The sequence below is a fragment of the Lytechinus pictus genome, chromosome 4 (assembly GCF_037042905.1).
Source record: "Lytechinus pictus isolate F3 Inbred chromosome 4, Lp3.0, whole genome shotgun sequence".
Classification (NCBI taxonomy): Eukaryota; Metazoa; Echinodermata; class Echinoidea; order Temnopleuroida; family Toxopneustidae; genus Lytechinus; species Lytechinus pictus.
The window spans coordinates 31,197,136-31,214,627 of NC_087248.1; the positions used below are offsets into that span (position 1 = coordinate 31,197,136).

A 17,492-nucleotide genomic window follows, 5' to 3' on the forward strand; every position below is an offset into this window, starting at 1 on the left:
AAAATGAACAAGGGTCACCTCCCCTAGGCTACCCCTCCCCAAATCTCATGCAGCCATGCAGTTTTATTGATTTATATTCTGGTCAGTGCAAGCAATGCCTGTTCATATCTGTCGGATTTCAATTTTCTTCATAATTTGTTCAATCATTCTCTTTGCTAATTTCTTTTTTAATCTGTCAACAAAAAATAAACTCCAGCTTCTAAACTGAAACTGAACTATTTGTAAATTAGAAAAAAGACAGTTTTAGTAGATGCAACATTGATCAGAACTGTCAAATTTCACTTTTCATCTATACTTATAAACCAAAAACAAAAATTGTATCACACATCTACCTTACTAACAGGTATAAAAACCAGGAATTTACTTTTAGCCCGGCAATGCTCAAAAGAATCCTAGAAACTAAAAAAGGGGCACTGGAAACCCCTATTCATAAAAGCTTATCAAATGTTGCAGATTTAGGCAATAGGTTGGGAAAAGTACCCCCTCCCCAAAAACCAAAAAAAAAAAAACTTTTTGTCTGATACAAACAATTATGTACTTGGTGAGTACATGAACATATGCAATTTCACAGTATTTTTTTTGCACGATGGGAATGCAACTTTCTTCATAATTTTATATAGTATTCCTTGTGAACTATATCTTTTAAAGGTCAATAGCAAGCTCCTTCTGGTGTGATTTAATTAAGTGAAAGACTTAAATAACAAGTATACAATATTTCTTCACCATAAAATTGACCACATTTGCATTTCACTATTGGTAACCATTTTATCATGGTAACTGACATTTCATCTCGGTAACTGACATTACATTTTCCACTTGGTAACTGACAGTACACATATTTAATGGTACCCTATGGCTTGATTGTTAATTGATTATCTTTAATTTTGGTAAAAATGGAGGGGTGTTACCTAAGGAGGAAATCTACCAAGTTTCATATAATATATCCTCTTTTCTGGAAAATGAGAAAAAAAAGTTCATGTTTTTGGTAACTGACATTACATACCATATCACATATTCATCAATATTTTTTTATCAGATAAATGAATTACTGGTGATTCTTTCTATGTGATTTTATAAAGTGTCATAATAGCAAGCTAAATCACAGGGAAAACATCCTGATCAAACCTGTTCTTTAAATATCTGTCAGAACAAAATATGTGTCAATATACCATTTTCAACACTAATTTGTATCCATACTTTGGCGGCCATTTTGAAATAAAAAATGGCTGCCAGTATCGGAAAAAAATTTGTCCCAGAAACTTCAGGTCTTGTATTATTAAAAAACATAAAGCATTTGACATAAATATCAATTTGATTTTCTTGCCTCTGTGTCCATCTGTGGTGAAAATGCCCTTAGGTTAAGTTAAACTGAAGTTATCGCGTTGACAAGGAAAAGTTAATGGACGGACACCAAGCGTGATACCATAAAACGTCCCATAGGATGGGCGTATAAAAAATTGAGTGGAACCCCACCGCCCCCTTGCCCTAGTTTGGTGCTATTATGTATGTGCATTTGAATCCAAATGTGGCATAAGCATCTACAGCAAGACATCATTCTACAGCCTGGTGTTGTGTACCCGAACAACTTCATAGTGGTGAAACAATCCCTAGAGAGTGGATGTGCATGTACATGTATTACACTATGCAGATAGGTCCAAATGCAATGAATGTGGCAATTACATACATGCATTAGTGAAGCACATAAAGATATTCAGGTATGATACATGTGAGCATAATACGTGTGAAATATATTATACTAATCAAATATTATTTGTTCTTTCTTTGACAGCGAAAAGTCCTGAGTGCAGCAATAGTATTATTAAAGTCAAGAAAAAAAAAATAATATAGCTTAGCCATTAGCCATGTAATATTTCAAATATTCTGGTTCGGCAGAAATTCCTGCTCACTTTCACATAAAACTGGCAGCACTGAACAATGAGGATTAATGGTAATAATAATAATAATAGCAAATTTTTATAAAGCGCTTTTCCCAGAATGGCTCAAAGCGCGTTACAGCATATTATTACCCCGGTAATGGCAGTACACATGAATAAATTCTTCCTTAAAAGGGGAAAATTATTACATGTAGTTAATTTGTTGCCAGTTTTTATTCTACATCTTCAGCTTCTATAGAATATTGCCAATTCACAGATACAATCTTAGCATACATGTACATGTATGCAGATGAAGGGAATTTTGAATTTAAAAAATGTAATTTAAACCTAGCTTAATCTTAGAATACACACAAATTTTAGTCCACTCTAATGGAATGCTAGGTTTCATCTTATCTTTGCTTTGATCATAGCAAAACTGATGCAACTAACAATTCATCAAAATTTATGGTGTACATGTTTTTGCCACAGTATTTAAATAATCTGTGCTTAGTGAATGAGTTGACATCTGGCAATCCATAAACGTTTGGTCTAAATTAACCTAGGATTGAATTAGACCATGGCTATGAGAATATTATATCTTGACATGATACTCCAAGAGGATTACCTGACATAGCAATACTTGATTCATGCAAACTAGATTGCAAACAACAAGACTCATTGGCCCGTATTCTGAAGTCAGGTTTAAAGTTGTAGTTTGAGTATGGGAAGCCAATAGTATCAAATTTTGTATTAAGTTGTATGTTTCTTGTGTTTACTGTGCTCTTTCCTGATTCATCCATGGTGAAGACAATCATCCATTTATACTTCCTAGACAATTATGAATGACTTTGAGAGCCAAGTAAGCTGAAGTATGATATCTCTACTGTTAGTGATTTATGTAACAATTGGTTATCCATACTTAAACCACAACTTTAAACCTGAGTTTAAGTTAAACCTGCTACCAGAATACGGGCCATTGAGTATAACAAAGCAGGAAATCAGAATAGCTCATCTCTAGTTTCTCATAGCTGAAATGTGCATGCAGACATTGGTATGCTGTGCAAGAGTAGTCAATTGTTCACTCATAGTGCATTCCTTGTTATCCAGTGGGAGATATTCACTTTTCACATAATGCACATCTGCTTCTTTGTGAGATCTAAATGCATAAATAGAATTTTCAAGTTTATCTGTGGCTATTACCGGTCGTTTATGACAAGCTAAATTCAAACTGCTCTGAACTGCTTGTTAAGTATACTTTGCCATGATCTAGAAAATTTCTTGCAACCATCTCCAGTCTGCTGACATAAACAAGTCTGTTAAGATGACCTCCAACAAAGATCTTCAAGAGTCTCAATTCTTACAACAGCTATCCACTACACAAGGTGTTGATAAAGTTCTAATGTCCATTGCAGTACTTCCTACAGTTATCGGTTTGAATTCTTCAATTGATCTGCAGACAATATTGGGAGAAGAGGGGAAAAATAGAGATGATGTGTACATGGTTTTACTACACACTAATTAAAATATTTTTGTGAGTCATGACATCATATGTGTACAAGCCTTTCAAACAGGGGCATCATCCATGATTTTCTTTTACATGTATATAATGCATTAGATCTATATAGCACACTTTCCATCCAATTAGATATTCAAGGCATTTTAGTTTTAACAATGAATACAAAAATGGTTAATAGATTTACTAGTGGCAGTGAACACAAAAATGGTTAGAAGTTTTACTAGCGACAGTGAATACAAAAAGGGGAGAGGAACAAATAGCAAGAAAGAAGAAAACGGAGCATAAAGGTCTGGGTCTTATTACTCTAAGAAAACCCCTATAATACGAGTCAGGAAAAAACAATCTTTATAAATCGTCTTGCCCCCTTCCCTATCAAAATATCCTGACACCACCCCTCATTCTAAAAACTTTGGGGGAGAGGGGGGGTATTCAGCTTACATCCCTTGCAATTCATGTTATTGTTTAGTGCAACGTAATCTGTCAAATTTTGAAAACATGAAAAGACAGAGAGAAAAAATGATGATATAGATAGAAGCGAGCTTGTCTATTAAAAGCATGAGTAAAGCTTGAATGATATGATTCTGAATTTTATAGAACTATTATGCTACTATTAAAAAAGTAACATGATATTTAATCACTGATTCTGAGAGTAAAGATATCAAGCTATATAACTGATAGCCATGTGATTATTGTACATACCTGTTAGCCACTCGATACCTTCATGTAATCCCTCTCCAGTCAGTGCGTTGCTAGCGCATATATGCCACGGACAATTGGCATTCTTTGATTCCATTTCCAGCAGTTTACAACACTGAACAGATGATAGGGAATCTCGTACATCCATTTTATTGGCAAAGAATAGGATGGGTATTGATCTAGCCTTGATGTCTGAAAAGGAAGAAAGGAATCATTAATATCAACTGCAAGCAGTCAACACATATACGTCCATTGTCGTTCCTAACAACTATCTGTAGTAACAGACAAAAAAAATAGAATCTACAAAAAAGTTGAGACTTAAACAAGGTAGTTCCCATTAAAAGAATGAGAATGTTGAGAAACAATGCATAACAAATATATACAAATCATGCAAATGAAACAAGTTGTAATCTTAACAACAAAATATACTAACAAATAAAAGCAAATATGTGAGGAAAGGGAAGGGGTAATGGTATATGAACAAGCGCAATGACAGTAGGATGGGGTCGGGTGTCTGGACGCTTTATATTTTTGAAGCCTTCTTTTTTGTCTTACACTAAAATTATGAATTCAATAGTTATCATCTTCTATCTGCTAACCACCATTGAAATTCATTATAATTTAAAATGTCTTCATCTGTCATCTGTTTGACCTACTAATTGTGTAGGAAATACAGGAAGGCGAAGGGCAATTTCACCCTCATGACAACCCAAATCACGCCTAAAATTCCCCCCAAATGCATGCTATGGGACGACCATTCTTTTTATAGTCACCCCAAGATCTGTCACAAATAATATTCAAGATTATTAAGAAAATCAATATTCAACCTATGGCAGAATACTGTAATATCTGCTTTTCCTGCATAATTACTTGTTACCCCTTACAAGTAGCCCTTAAAATGAAAGAATAGCCCCCAAAATTCTAAAATCACCCCAATGTTTGGAGAAAGACCGCAGTTCAGATTGCAAACTGCGGTTCTTTACCCCAAATTTCGTTAGAAAATCTCAATAACATTTCCAAGCCCCGATAAACCCATCTTGGCCAGGTAATCCCCGTTGTCTCAATTTCACCTCCACAGGCCAGTAAATGAGCGTTGAGCCAAGGACAAAATGATAAACAACAGCTGTGCTATTACGTAAGACTTCTCTGCCTGTAGAGGGACCTTCCGAATGAAATTATTGTATCCGATATTTAATCACGTTTTCAAAGGCATATTATATTCAGACATCCAATATTAGTCATTTTCAATTTCGAACGAAGAAAATCGACCTCGAAATAAGGAAAGCGAATAAAAATTATGGTATGCTTTGCATGCAGGGACCGCGCTCAGCGCTGCGATGCATCCCATAGTTTCTCTCCGTCCAGCAAGAAAATATGGGATGCATGCCGTTCACTCGCGCATTGATACAGTCCTAACGTTCGAAAAAAAGAAGTAATGGCATACCAACATACACAGTAGAATAATCATGCAGCTGATATGCAAACAAATATGAACTCATTATTCTTTTTACCTCCAAAGTCTTATTCATAACTTAAATACAAACTATGACTATAACTATTTTTTTAATCGCAAACGTACTATTGTACCATACGTGGTTCTCCGGTAAACAAAGTTCTTTTGCAGTGTGTCCCTTTTTATCTTTGATCAAGCGACCCATTTGAATATGCCCATATTTGATTGTGATAAATGCCTGTTTTATTTTCTAGTTCAAAATTTGTCATTCTGCTAATATGAGGTGATTAAAATGAGCGCCCTGTCCTTTCTGTCGGGAGCAAGAGAGAGAGTGAAATAGAGAGGGGGGTGGAAACAAATCTGACAGGTATTTCAGAGGGAGGTTTACCGTATACACAGGCTATAGGCCTACAAAATAAGAACAATAATGGGAGAGAAAGAACAACACTCAAAGAAAAGATCACCTGCTAATAATGCCTGTGAATTATAAAACGTTCTGATATAAATAGAACATTGAAATGCTATCCAAACATTATGATTCATAATGCTGGCCTGTGTATTTTAATGTTCTATGTATATACCTCAACTTTGAGAAAAGGAAATTTATAGGCCTCAGTACAGATATGATTGGCAAATGCAGGTTCTTTAGAGGTGTAGAAAGGGGGTGGATGAAGAAAAATAGGTCTAGAAAGAAAAAACAATAAGACAGACAGAAAGAAAGAAGGAAGGAAAGAAAGAACGAAAGAACGAAAGAAAAGGAAGGAAGGAAGGAAGGAAGGAAGGAAGGAAGGAAGGAAGGAAGGAAGGAAGGAAGGAAGGAAGGAAGGAAGGAAGGAAGGAAGGAAGGAAGGAAGGAAGGAAGAAAGAAAGAAAGAAAGAAAGAAAGAAAGAAAGAAAGAAAGAAAGAAAGAAAGAAAGAAAGAAAGAAAGAAAGAAAGAAAGAAAGAAAGAAAGAAAGAAAGAAAGAAAGAAAGAAAGAAAGAAAGAAAGAAAGAAAGAAAGAAAGAAAGAAGCAAGAAAAAAAGTAAGAAAGAAAGAAAGAAGAAAAAAGTTGCACTTTCACCGCGTGTATACATGGAACTCCATAGCAGGCTCTTAGACACTCACCAGAACTACACACATTGCAATCCATCGTGTGTGCCCACCCCCCCCCCCCTGCTGTGACTGTATACGGTATGCTGGGCTATTGTGTTATCTTCCGGACCGAGGTCAAGAAACAGGTGTTTCTATACTTAAATTTCATGCTTGGGGCAATTTGGGTTTGTAGTACTTGGAGAAGAGAATTGATGAAAAGGGAAACTGGGGTATAGTGTTCTCAAATGGAGGTTTTTCGTCATGGCTTGTAGAATGTGTGTATGTGTGAAACAAAGCGAGAGTGCTATATATAAATGATAAAAGAAGATCAATTACCTGGATGATTTAATAGCTCTTCCAGCTCTGATTTAGCCACCACTACCCTCAGCTTATCACTGCTGTCAATAACAAATATAATGCCTTGAGCATCTCTGCAATATAACAATGGAGAAATGGTGAGTTAACATATCATTTAATCCTGTGTTCATTCTTAAAATTACTGCTTTTGGGAAAGGACCCAACTTATACATTAATTATGATTTGCAAGTCAAAGACCATTAACAGATAAGTCATTTCTAATGAAGAGAGATACAGGGAAAGTACCAATTTTTCTTTTGACTTTGAAAGTACATGGGGGGGCATTATGCCCCAATTTGGTAATATAAAAAGCACACTCAGTACCCACAATACATCAATAGATCTCAAACAGCTCAGTCCTTTTAGGGTTTAGAATAAAGTGTTAATCACTGGGGTGAAAATAAGCCAAACCATGTCAACTCCCCATACCGGTTGTACAACAGAGCCTGAAAAGCCTGAAATCCCCGGTCAGACCATCGTCCCAAGTGGCAATGGAACAGTGACCACATATCATGTTCCAAATCAGAGTAAGTACAATTATGTGGATATTTTAAACCACTTTGGGACTGTGATTAAAGCCTTCACCCTAAAAGGACTGGGCTATTTGAGATGTATGGGAAGTTGCCTGGGGATGAAACCAGATAAAAAAACCTGACAACTGTCATCTCTGATCTCTTTAGTCTGACCCAACTCTTGAGATGTCTAATATGAGATGCCAGATAATTCTATAGTTCATGCCAGTACTGCAGTCATCCACAACCAATATATAATATTTTCTTGTGAAATATTTTTGGTATCCCATTCTGAGCGTTTCTACATGTATATAGTGCTGTAGCCGAACTGCCGAACCGAATGGAAGTTCGCCGAACTTGGCACTTCCGGACTGGACCGAACCGAACACAAAGGCCTGTTTCGGTGGTTCGGTAAAAAATAAAATTAGGCACATTTATTTTACTACGTAATATGAATAAAAGCGGGGACTACATATATTTAAATATAAAATGAAAAAAAAAATATTGGTTAGTGATTGTGCACAATAAGAATTCCACACAAAATATTTTTTAAATCCACTATTTAAGCTCCCTTCTTGTCTTTGATTGAATTGTTATCAACTTAAGAATATTTTATTAACATGAATATATTTTTTCTTCATTAAATGAGGGGACATTTGAAGCTAAACTCGGTATTAAAGTGTGGTTGAATTACGTATTGCCATAATCGATCGTGATCGTAATCGGACCTAATTGTTTTCTATTTAATTAAGAAAAAGGACAAGACATAAATTCATTCCTCGTAAATGACAAAGTATGACAGCTTCGGTCTCGTCTTTGATTGAATTTTTATCAGTCTCAATTTTTTTATTACCATGAATTTTTTTTTTTTTCTCATATAATGTGGGGACATTTTAAGCTAAACTCGGTTAAAAAGTGTAGTTGAATTACGTATAACTGTAATCGATCATGATTGTGATCGGGCGTGCATGTAATTGTTTTGTATTTAATAATAGAAAAAAAACTGACATAAATTAATTCCTTGGTGACTGACAAAGTAATGGTAAAGTATGTATATTTCACCTTCTGAAATATACATATCAATATTAAAGATAAATAAATAAGAGATGAAGGAATGAGGTTAGAAAAAACAGAAAAGATAAAAATTCAAAGCAAGTCAACGCATGTTCCCTGATCGTGTACCGGAAATGGTTGGAGCGTTGTGGCCCAGTGGATTAGTTTCCGGACTTTGAAACAGAGGGTCGTGGGTTCAAATCCCAGCCATTGCGTAGTTTCCTTCAGCAAGAAATTTATCCACATTGTGCTGCACTCAACCCAGGTGAGGTGAATGGGTACCTGGCAGGAATTTATTCCTTGAAACGCCCCAGCGCTGTAAAAGGCTGCGGGGCTAAAGCCAGGGTAATAATATCCAAGTCCTTTGGAAGCGCATAGAGACGTTATTTATAATGTGTTATGCGCTATACAAGAACTGTCTATTATTATTATGGTTGATAAGGAAAGTTGAAACAGGAAGTCCAAACAACCTGCTCTCAGTTGCTATTATGCTGGTAAAATTCATATTCCGAATTTGAAATGTTTTTCCATTGTCACTATTTTCTAAAAAGTGGTTTAATCTGGTCATTTACTGAAAATGAAATGATAAATTTTCAGTTCCGTCTTGGTTCTGACGATCAACGCCGAGTGATTTCATAACACTAAAATACACAGTACAGTCCTATGTACTCATTTTTGTGTTGGAAATATGTTTGAAGTCACTCTAGAGTCGATCTTTCGGGACCAAGAATGGACTGATATTTTATCTTTTTAAAGTAATTGATTGACCAGATTTAACAATTTTTCAGAAAATAGGGACTTTCTAAAAGATTTCATATTCTTTGGAATGTGAATTTTACCAGTATAATAACAGTTGAGTAGAGGTTGTTTGTCTACTGTTCCGACATTCCCGATCAACACTTTCCAATCGGAGAAGCTGCGTTTGCAATGGCATTGTAATCGATCATGATCATATCTACATGGAATCAGGGGTGTGAGTGGTCACAAATAAAAAAATCTGAAAAAAGCTGAAACTTGTAGAAAAAGTCTGAAATAGAAAGAGCTCCCATACTTTTTGTACAGAGGAAAGCCAAATATAAGCTGAAATTAAGCTGAAAATCAAAACGAAAAAATCTGAAAACAGATAAAAATCTGAACTCTCACACCCCTGCATGGAATAATCAATGAACAAAAAAATATTCTGTTCTTTGTAATTTTGTTTCTGTCATCATTTTCTCGTTATCAATATTATTTTCTTTGTTTTTTTTTAGTCAATTTAAAAATGAAAGTAGAAATGACTCTTATTTTTGGTTTCAAGATTGAAATAAATAAAAGTTATGCAGCAATTTTTATAACCATTCTTTTTAGAAAAAAAATTTATTATAAATATACGACATAATTTTAATATGATAATCTGTTCGAGGATTGGCAATCCGTAGTTATTTATGTTAATTTATTGCCGAACCCCGAACCGAACCAAAGCTCAGAAAAAAATTTCCGAACCCTGCCGAACCGAACAGAACCCGAACATGCCGCCTGACTTGCAGCACTATTTCTATATAGTATCATGAATGAACACATACATATATACTTACTTATAATAATGTGCCCATAGGTCTCTATATCTTCCCTGGCCAGACATATCAAAGACTGTAAAATGTACACTAGGCGAAGTAAACTTTTCAACCGTGAAACCAACTGTAGGCACTACATCTTCCATTTTGGTCTAAAGTAGAAGAGACAGAAGGGAAAATAACAAGTATTATGTAGAATTTATATTCAATGTGCACAACAGGGAAAGGGCTATTTAGTCCCCAAAATGCTAAAAAGAGCCCTGGAAATCCCTATTCATTGCAATGTTAAAGCTTAATATCCAATGCTGAAGATTTAAGCATTAAGTTGTGAAAAATAGCCCCGAAAAGGAAAACAAAATGCTACTGGGGATACCTTTATTCAACTAATTAGAAATACATCACACAAACCATTTTTTTTGGGGGGAGAGAAAGAGTGGTCATTTCGAGGGATTGATGCCATCTTAAGATTCTTGGATTTCAAGCAATTCGCATTAAATTTTCATGGTATAATTCTTGAAGTTTGTACATGTATCAGGGTTCCAACAGAAATTTGAAAATAAAATTCTATGACTAAATTGCTGCTTTCCATGACTTCCTGTGACATCCCGGGACTTATGTAGAATTTGGGATGTCACAAAACTGGGAACAAGACAAAAGCGATTTTGTGTCTCGCCCACTTATGAAAATAAACAGAAATATCATGATTTGCGAGAGCACGCAACAGAATTGTATCGAATCTGCATTGTGAAATGACTGGGATGGAATAACACTTGTCATAAGAGCCTTGCACGTAAACTTTAGTGTTGACCTGAAAATGACCTTTGACCTTACCATGTGACCTCCGACTGCAGCATAACATGCAGGTCGCCCAAGTACATTTACCATCCAAGTTTTGTTGAAGAGTGACTTACCGTTGCGGAGTTAGGTGTCATAAGAGTCTTGCATGTAAACTTTAACATTGACCTGAAAATGACCTTTGACCTAACCATGTGACCTCCAACTGCAGCATCACTTGCAGGTCCCCCAAGTCCATCTACCATCCAAGTTTGGTTGAAACGTGACTTACGGTTGCAGAGTTAGGCGTCATAAGAGTCTTGCATGTAAACTTTAACGTTGACCTAAAAATGACCTTTGACCTTATCATGTGACCTCCGACTGCAGCATAGCATGCAGGTCTCCCAAGTCCATGTACCATCCAAGTTTGGTTGAAAAGCGACTTACGGTTGCAGAGTTAGGTGAGAGTCTTGCATGTAAACTTTAACGTTGACCTGAAAATGACCTTTGACCTTACCATGTGACCTCCGACTGCAGCATTACAAGCAGGTCCCCAAGTCCATCTCCCATCCAAGTTTGGTTGAAAAGTGACTTACGGTTGTGGAGTTATGTGTCATTAGGTTTGTGACGGACGGACGACATTTGGATCCCTAAGTCTCGCCTTCACCTCTGGTGGGCGAGACAAAAATGGGAATTATGAAGACCAATTGTAATAGCAGAGTATGATCACAGAGTATGAGAGTTGCAAGACACAAACTGGAAAGCTGCCATAGCCAAGAGGTAAATGCAATTCCATGAGTTTTCACAAATTTTCCAAATTTCCTGACCTTCCATACTGATGCATGCAATGAACTTCACTGAAACGGGAAACAGTAATATAACTTGTGTGACAACACTATAAACGGACAGGCAGTTTTCAGTAATTTTCTGATATTTTTGCTCATTACTCTGTAATACATTTTCCTGAAAAATTGTTTGCCAGATTTTATTTATTATTTTATAATTCTGTGCAAGTTTTGTTCAATTCTGTGAACATTTCACTAGTACCAGATTAATTCTGATATATTTTACAAACCTCAGGAGACTTAAGTTGGTTGATAATTGTACTCTTTCCACTGTTGTCAAGTCCTACACAGAGAACATGGGCCTTCTTCTTACTGCTCCCAAACAACGATTTAAAAACGTCAAAGAGTCCCATAGTGACACCAAACTGGACTTCCCTTTAATACAAGTCAATCTTGCTTTTTATCAGTCACTGGCCAATCTGAAAAGACAAACAAAAATAAATGAAGATGTACCGTAAGTAACGGTCTATTAACCGCACCTTTTTCTCGGCGGGATAGAAGCATAAGTCGGGGGTGCGGTTTATCCACGGTGACGGGTCTGAGCCAGCCCGCTGTAACCCCTCCCGAACATGTAAGACGTCTGCCAGTTCACAACACATCGAGTGGCCGGGCGTAGCCGCCCAGGGCAATGTTGTTTAGAGGGGTATGAGCCGCGGGTAATGGGAAGCGATTATTACGATCTTAATCAAATATTGTCCATAACAAACGCACCCACCTTCATGACACTAATTTCGACTTTATTCTCGATTCAAAGCAGCGAAGTACCCTGACTAAGTTGACAAAGAGACACAGAGAAACCAAGCATACTCGGTAATATTTTGTCACAGCTGAGCGAGCTGAGAGCTAGCTTGCGTTGTATTGTGGTTATATAGTGCGACTTAAGCTGGCGCTATTCATTTTAACCCCTCCCCCGGCCGCGAAAGTCCCGTTTCGCGCCAGCTTATTTTTTCTTTCTCGTTAGCTTTTCATAAGATACCATGTACACCACGCACGAGAGAGACGGCACGAAGCCGTAAAAACAATTGGAAAATATGCCAATTTCTTTGTTTCTTGAACCTTCCTGTAATCCCGTATCCAAAATTCATGCTAAGACATCGAATGCTAGACAAATTCTGAAAGTGATTGTGAGATTGTGATGCAAGAAATGTGAATGTTTCTTCCTCCTACGCCGGGAAAGACACATCATAATTTGATAAGATGTACTGCTGGTACCGTATCGTAGTTTGCAATGTAAGAACGGCAGTGCTGTGTGTGTACACTGTGACTGTGAGGTGAGTGAATGTGTAAGTGGCCAATATTGTCGGGACTTTTCTTTCTTGCTAACATTTAGATAAATTTATCAAGAACAGCAGATTTCCGCATACCGGTAATCTCTTTGGATACCTTGAAATCTTTTACTGAGTTTTTGTTTCTTCGTACCTCAAATATGCATGTAAATGTGAGGATTTTATTTTTTTAATGACATTTTCTTAGTCCAAAGTTGGGGGTGCGGTTAATACACGGGTGCGGTTTATAGTCCGTGGGGAAGCGATTATTACGATCTTAATCAAATATTGTCCATAACAAACGCACCCACCTTCATGACACTAATATCGACTTTATTCTCGATTCAAAGCAGCGAAGTACCCTGACTATTAAAGTTGAAAAAGAGACAAAGAGAAACCAAGCATACTCGGTAATATTTGGTCACAGCTGAGCGAGAGTTGAGCGAGCTGAGAGCTAGCTTGCGTTGTATTGTGGTTATATAGTGCGACTTAAGCTGGCGCTATTCATTTTAACCCCTCCCGGCCGCGAAAGTCCCGTTTCGCGCCAGCTTATTTTTTCTTTCTCGTTAGCTTTTCATAAGATACCATGTACACCACGTACGAGAGAGACGGCACGAAGCCGTAAAAACAATTGGGAAATATGCCAATTTCTTTGTTTCTTGAACCTTCCTGTAATCCCGTATCCAAAATTCATGCTAAGACATCGAATGCTAGACAAATTCTGAAAGTGATTGTGAGATTGTGATGCAAGAAATGTGAATGTTTCTTCCTCCTACGCCGGGAAAGACACATCATAATTTGATAAGATGTACTGCTGGTACCGTATCGTAGTTTGCAATGTAAGAACGGCAGTGCTGTGTGTGTGTACACTGTGACTGTGAGGTGAGTGAGTGTGTAAGTGGCCAATATTGTCGGGACTTTTCTTTCTTGCTAACATTTAGATGAATTGATCAAGAACAGCAGATTTCCGCATACCGGTAATCTCTTTGGATACCTTGAAATCTTTTACTGAGTTTTTGTTTCTTCGTACCTCAAATATGCATGTAAATGTGAGGATTTCATTTTTTTTATTTCATTTTTTTTGTCCAAAGTTGGGGGTGCGGTTAATACACGGGTGCGGTTTATAGTCCGTGGGGAAGCGATTATTACGATCTTAATCAAATATTGTCCATAACAAACACACCCACCTTCATGACACTAATATCGACTTTATTCTCGATTCAAAGCAGCGAAGTACCCTGACTATTAAAGTTGACAAAGAGACAAAGAGAAACCAAGCATACTCGGTAATATTTTGTCACAGCTGAGCAAGAGTTGAGCGAGCTGAGAGCTAGCTTGCGTTGTATTGTGGTTATATAGTGCGACTTAAGCTGGCGCTATTCATTTTAACCCCTCCCCCGGCCGCGAAAGTCCCGTTTCGCGCCAGCTTATTTTTTCTTTCTCGTTAGCTTTTCATAAGATACCATGTACACCACGCACGAGAGAGACGGCACGAAGCCGTAAAAACAATTGGGAAAAATGCCAATTTCTTTGTTTCTTGAACCTTCCTGTAATCCCGTATCCTAAATTCATGCTAAGACATTGAATGCTAGACAAATTCTGAAAGTGATTGTGAGATTGTGATGCAAGAAATGTGAATGTTTCTTCCTCCTACGCCGGGAAAGACACATCATAATTTGATAAGATGTACTGCTGGTACCGTATCGTAGTTTGCAATGTAAGAACGGCAGTGCTGTGTGTGTGTACACTGTGACTGTGAGGTGAGTGAGTGTGTAAGTGGCCAATATTGTCGGGACTTTTCTTTCTTGCTAACATTTAGATGAATTGATCAAGAACAGCAGATTTCCGCATACCGGTAATCTCTTTGGATACCTTGAAATCTTTTACTGAGTTTTTGTTTCTTCGTACCTCAAATATGCATGTAAATGTGAGGATTTCATTTTTTTTATTTCATTTTTTTTGTCCAAAGTTGGGGGTGCGGTTAATACACGGGTGCGGTTTATAGTCCGTGGGGAAGCGATTATTACGATCTTAATCAAATATTGTCCATAACAAACGCACCCACCTTCATGACACTAATATCGACTTTATTCTCGATTCAAAGCAGCGAAGTACCCTGACTATTAAAGTTGACAAAGAGACAAAGAGAAACCAAGCATACTCGGTAATTTTTTGTCACAGCTGAGCAAGAGTTGAGCGAGCTGAGAGCTAGCTTGCGTTGTATTGTGGTTATATAGTGCGACTTAAGCTGGCGCTATTCATTTTAACCCCTCCCCCGGCCGCGAAAGTCCCGTTTCGCGCCAGCTTATTTTTTCTTTCTCGTTAGCTTTTCATAAGATACCATGTACACCACGCACGAGAGAGACGGCACGAAGCCGTAAAAACAATTGGGAAATATGCCAATTTCTTTGTTTCTTGAACCTTCCTGTAATCCCGTATCCAAAATTCATGCTAAGACATCGAATGCTAGACAAATTCTGAAAGTGATTGTGAGATTGTGATGCAAGAAATGTGAATGTTTCTTCCTCCTACGCCGGGAAGTATCATAATTTGATAAGATGTACTGCTGGTACCGTATCGTAGTTTGCAATGTAAGAACGGCAGTGCTGTGTGTGTGTACACTGTGACTGTGAGGTGAGTGAGTGTGTAAGTGGCCAATATTGTCGGGACTTTTCTTTCTTGCTAACATTTAGATGAATTGATCAAGAACAGCAGATTTCCGCATACCGGTAATCTCTTTGGATACCTTGAAATCTTTAACTGAGTTTTTGTTTCTTCGTACCTCAAATATGCATGTAAATGTGAGGATTTTATTTTTTTAATTTTCTTTTTTAGTCCAAAGTTGGGGGTGCGGTTTATAGTCTGTTACTTACGGTAATAGGTGCTGGAGTGTATGGAAGGGGGGGGGGGCTATGTCTGTCCAACTAAAACTGGGATGAAGATTATTGCTTAATTTCTATGTAGCTTCATTCAATATAGGCCTACAACAATTTTGTTTTGATACTGGTTTTTAATCTTATGGTAATTTCTTTCTGGGAGCTTCAGGTATACCAAAGAAAAGATACATTACATTATTTGCTTAAGTTAATGATCTATTGTAGTTTGCAAGCCCCACCCCCCCTGCCCCTTAAATATGGCCACCAAGCCATACAAAAAAGTGGTTTATTTAGAATCAGTTAATGTGCCAATATCATCAAAATTTAAGCTAAGATATGCAAATTTCATGAAAACCAGCGTATGGACGCGCCAGCGGATTGGCTGGCGCGTTTGTACGCTCAGCTGTAGCTGGAATGACACTGACAGCGATCGAAGAGGAACCTGGCTGATCCTGATTTGTTTTTCATCAAAATTCGCGTTTTTCCCGCATATTTTTTGGAAAGGTGGTAAGCTGATGTATTTAATATCTTTATCATTTCTTCCTCCCCCCCCTCCCCCGTCAAAAAGCAAAATTTAGGAGTAGAGTCTAATTGAGGAGGGTGCAAAATCGCACCCTTTTCTCCAAAGACACTGTAGACTCTCTATTGCATCGGTGGAGCTCCATCACTACGAGCCCAATCGCCCTCATCCGTCTGTGTAACGTTAGGACAAAAAAATCAGAAAATGTTGATAAACTCCTGTCTGAAACAGAGGATTTATCAGTGATATCATGATCAATCTAAATTACAGATAGGCCTATGCCAGATACTCTTGGGTCTATCTAACCCAGGGAGCTCAACTGTCACGATAGTCCCTCATCCATATAATCGTGGTAAGTACATAATTTAGACCAGCCTTTCTCAATTACTATTTTGGAAGCGCCACATTTCTTGTTGAGAATCTGTAATGCTCCACTATCCATTACGGAAACAAGCAATGTATCAGCGGAGGGGGTCCAGAGGCCCCTGGGGGGGGGGGGGGTCGAGGGGGCAGAGCCCCCAGAAGTTTTGGAATATGATGCCTTTTAAATTGCCCAGAGGGGCTCTAATTAATATCAACAGAAGAAATACACATGCCAACAAACTGTACAATATTAATAAAAGAAAAATGACTAGTGACTTTTTCACAATATACCAATTATACCACTAGTTCAGACTGTTCTGCACCAGATCTATTGGCCGAAGCAAGGGGCGTAATGAGTAAAAAAATGAGGGGGCTAGATATGGCAGCTGAAGCAAAAATATTGAACTTTTCAATGTAAAAATCTATATTTTGACATAATATTAAGATAATAATACAATATTCCACTCTTTCCCTTTCCTTTTCTCCTTTTTTTTCTCGGCCGTGAAACATTTGGCCCCCCCCCCCATCCCCACCCCCATCTGTACGCCAGTGGCTGAAGTTACATTCCCCGATTTGCAAGGGCTAAAAATTAGGCGTTGCACTGCACTAGCGCTCCAAACTGCCCCTTTCTCTCTACAACTCACGTGCAATCACGACAGGCAATACATCTGAGCATAGTATTTCACTTTTACAACTTCAGATTTTAATCGGCTCCGGAAAACAGTTTCTGCTTGTTATGTCTCAAATTCATAATCTTTTTG

The 17,492-nt window shown here is 37.6% G+C and overlaps 1 protein-coding gene across 1 annotated transcript; it reads right to left on the reverse strand.

The window, feature by feature from the left end:
- Positions 1-1,422: 1,422 nt before the first annotated feature.
- On the reverse strand, positions 1,423-12,128 carry LOC129258642 (ADP-ribosylation factor-like protein 6). Its single transcript, XM_064098816.1, has 5 exons — positions 11,938-12,128; positions 10,110-10,240; positions 6,950-7,044; positions 4,090-4,278; positions 1,423-3,324 (listed from the first exon to the last, which is right to left on the reverse strand). The coding sequence occupies exons 1-5, from the start codon at positions 12,058-12,060 to the stop codon at positions 3,299-3,301; spliced, it is 564 nt and encodes a 187-aa protein (XP_063954886.1). The 5' UTR covers positions 12,061-12,128; the 3' UTR covers positions 1,423-3,298.
- Between the last annotated feature and the right edge of the window lie 5,364 nt (positions 12,129-17,492).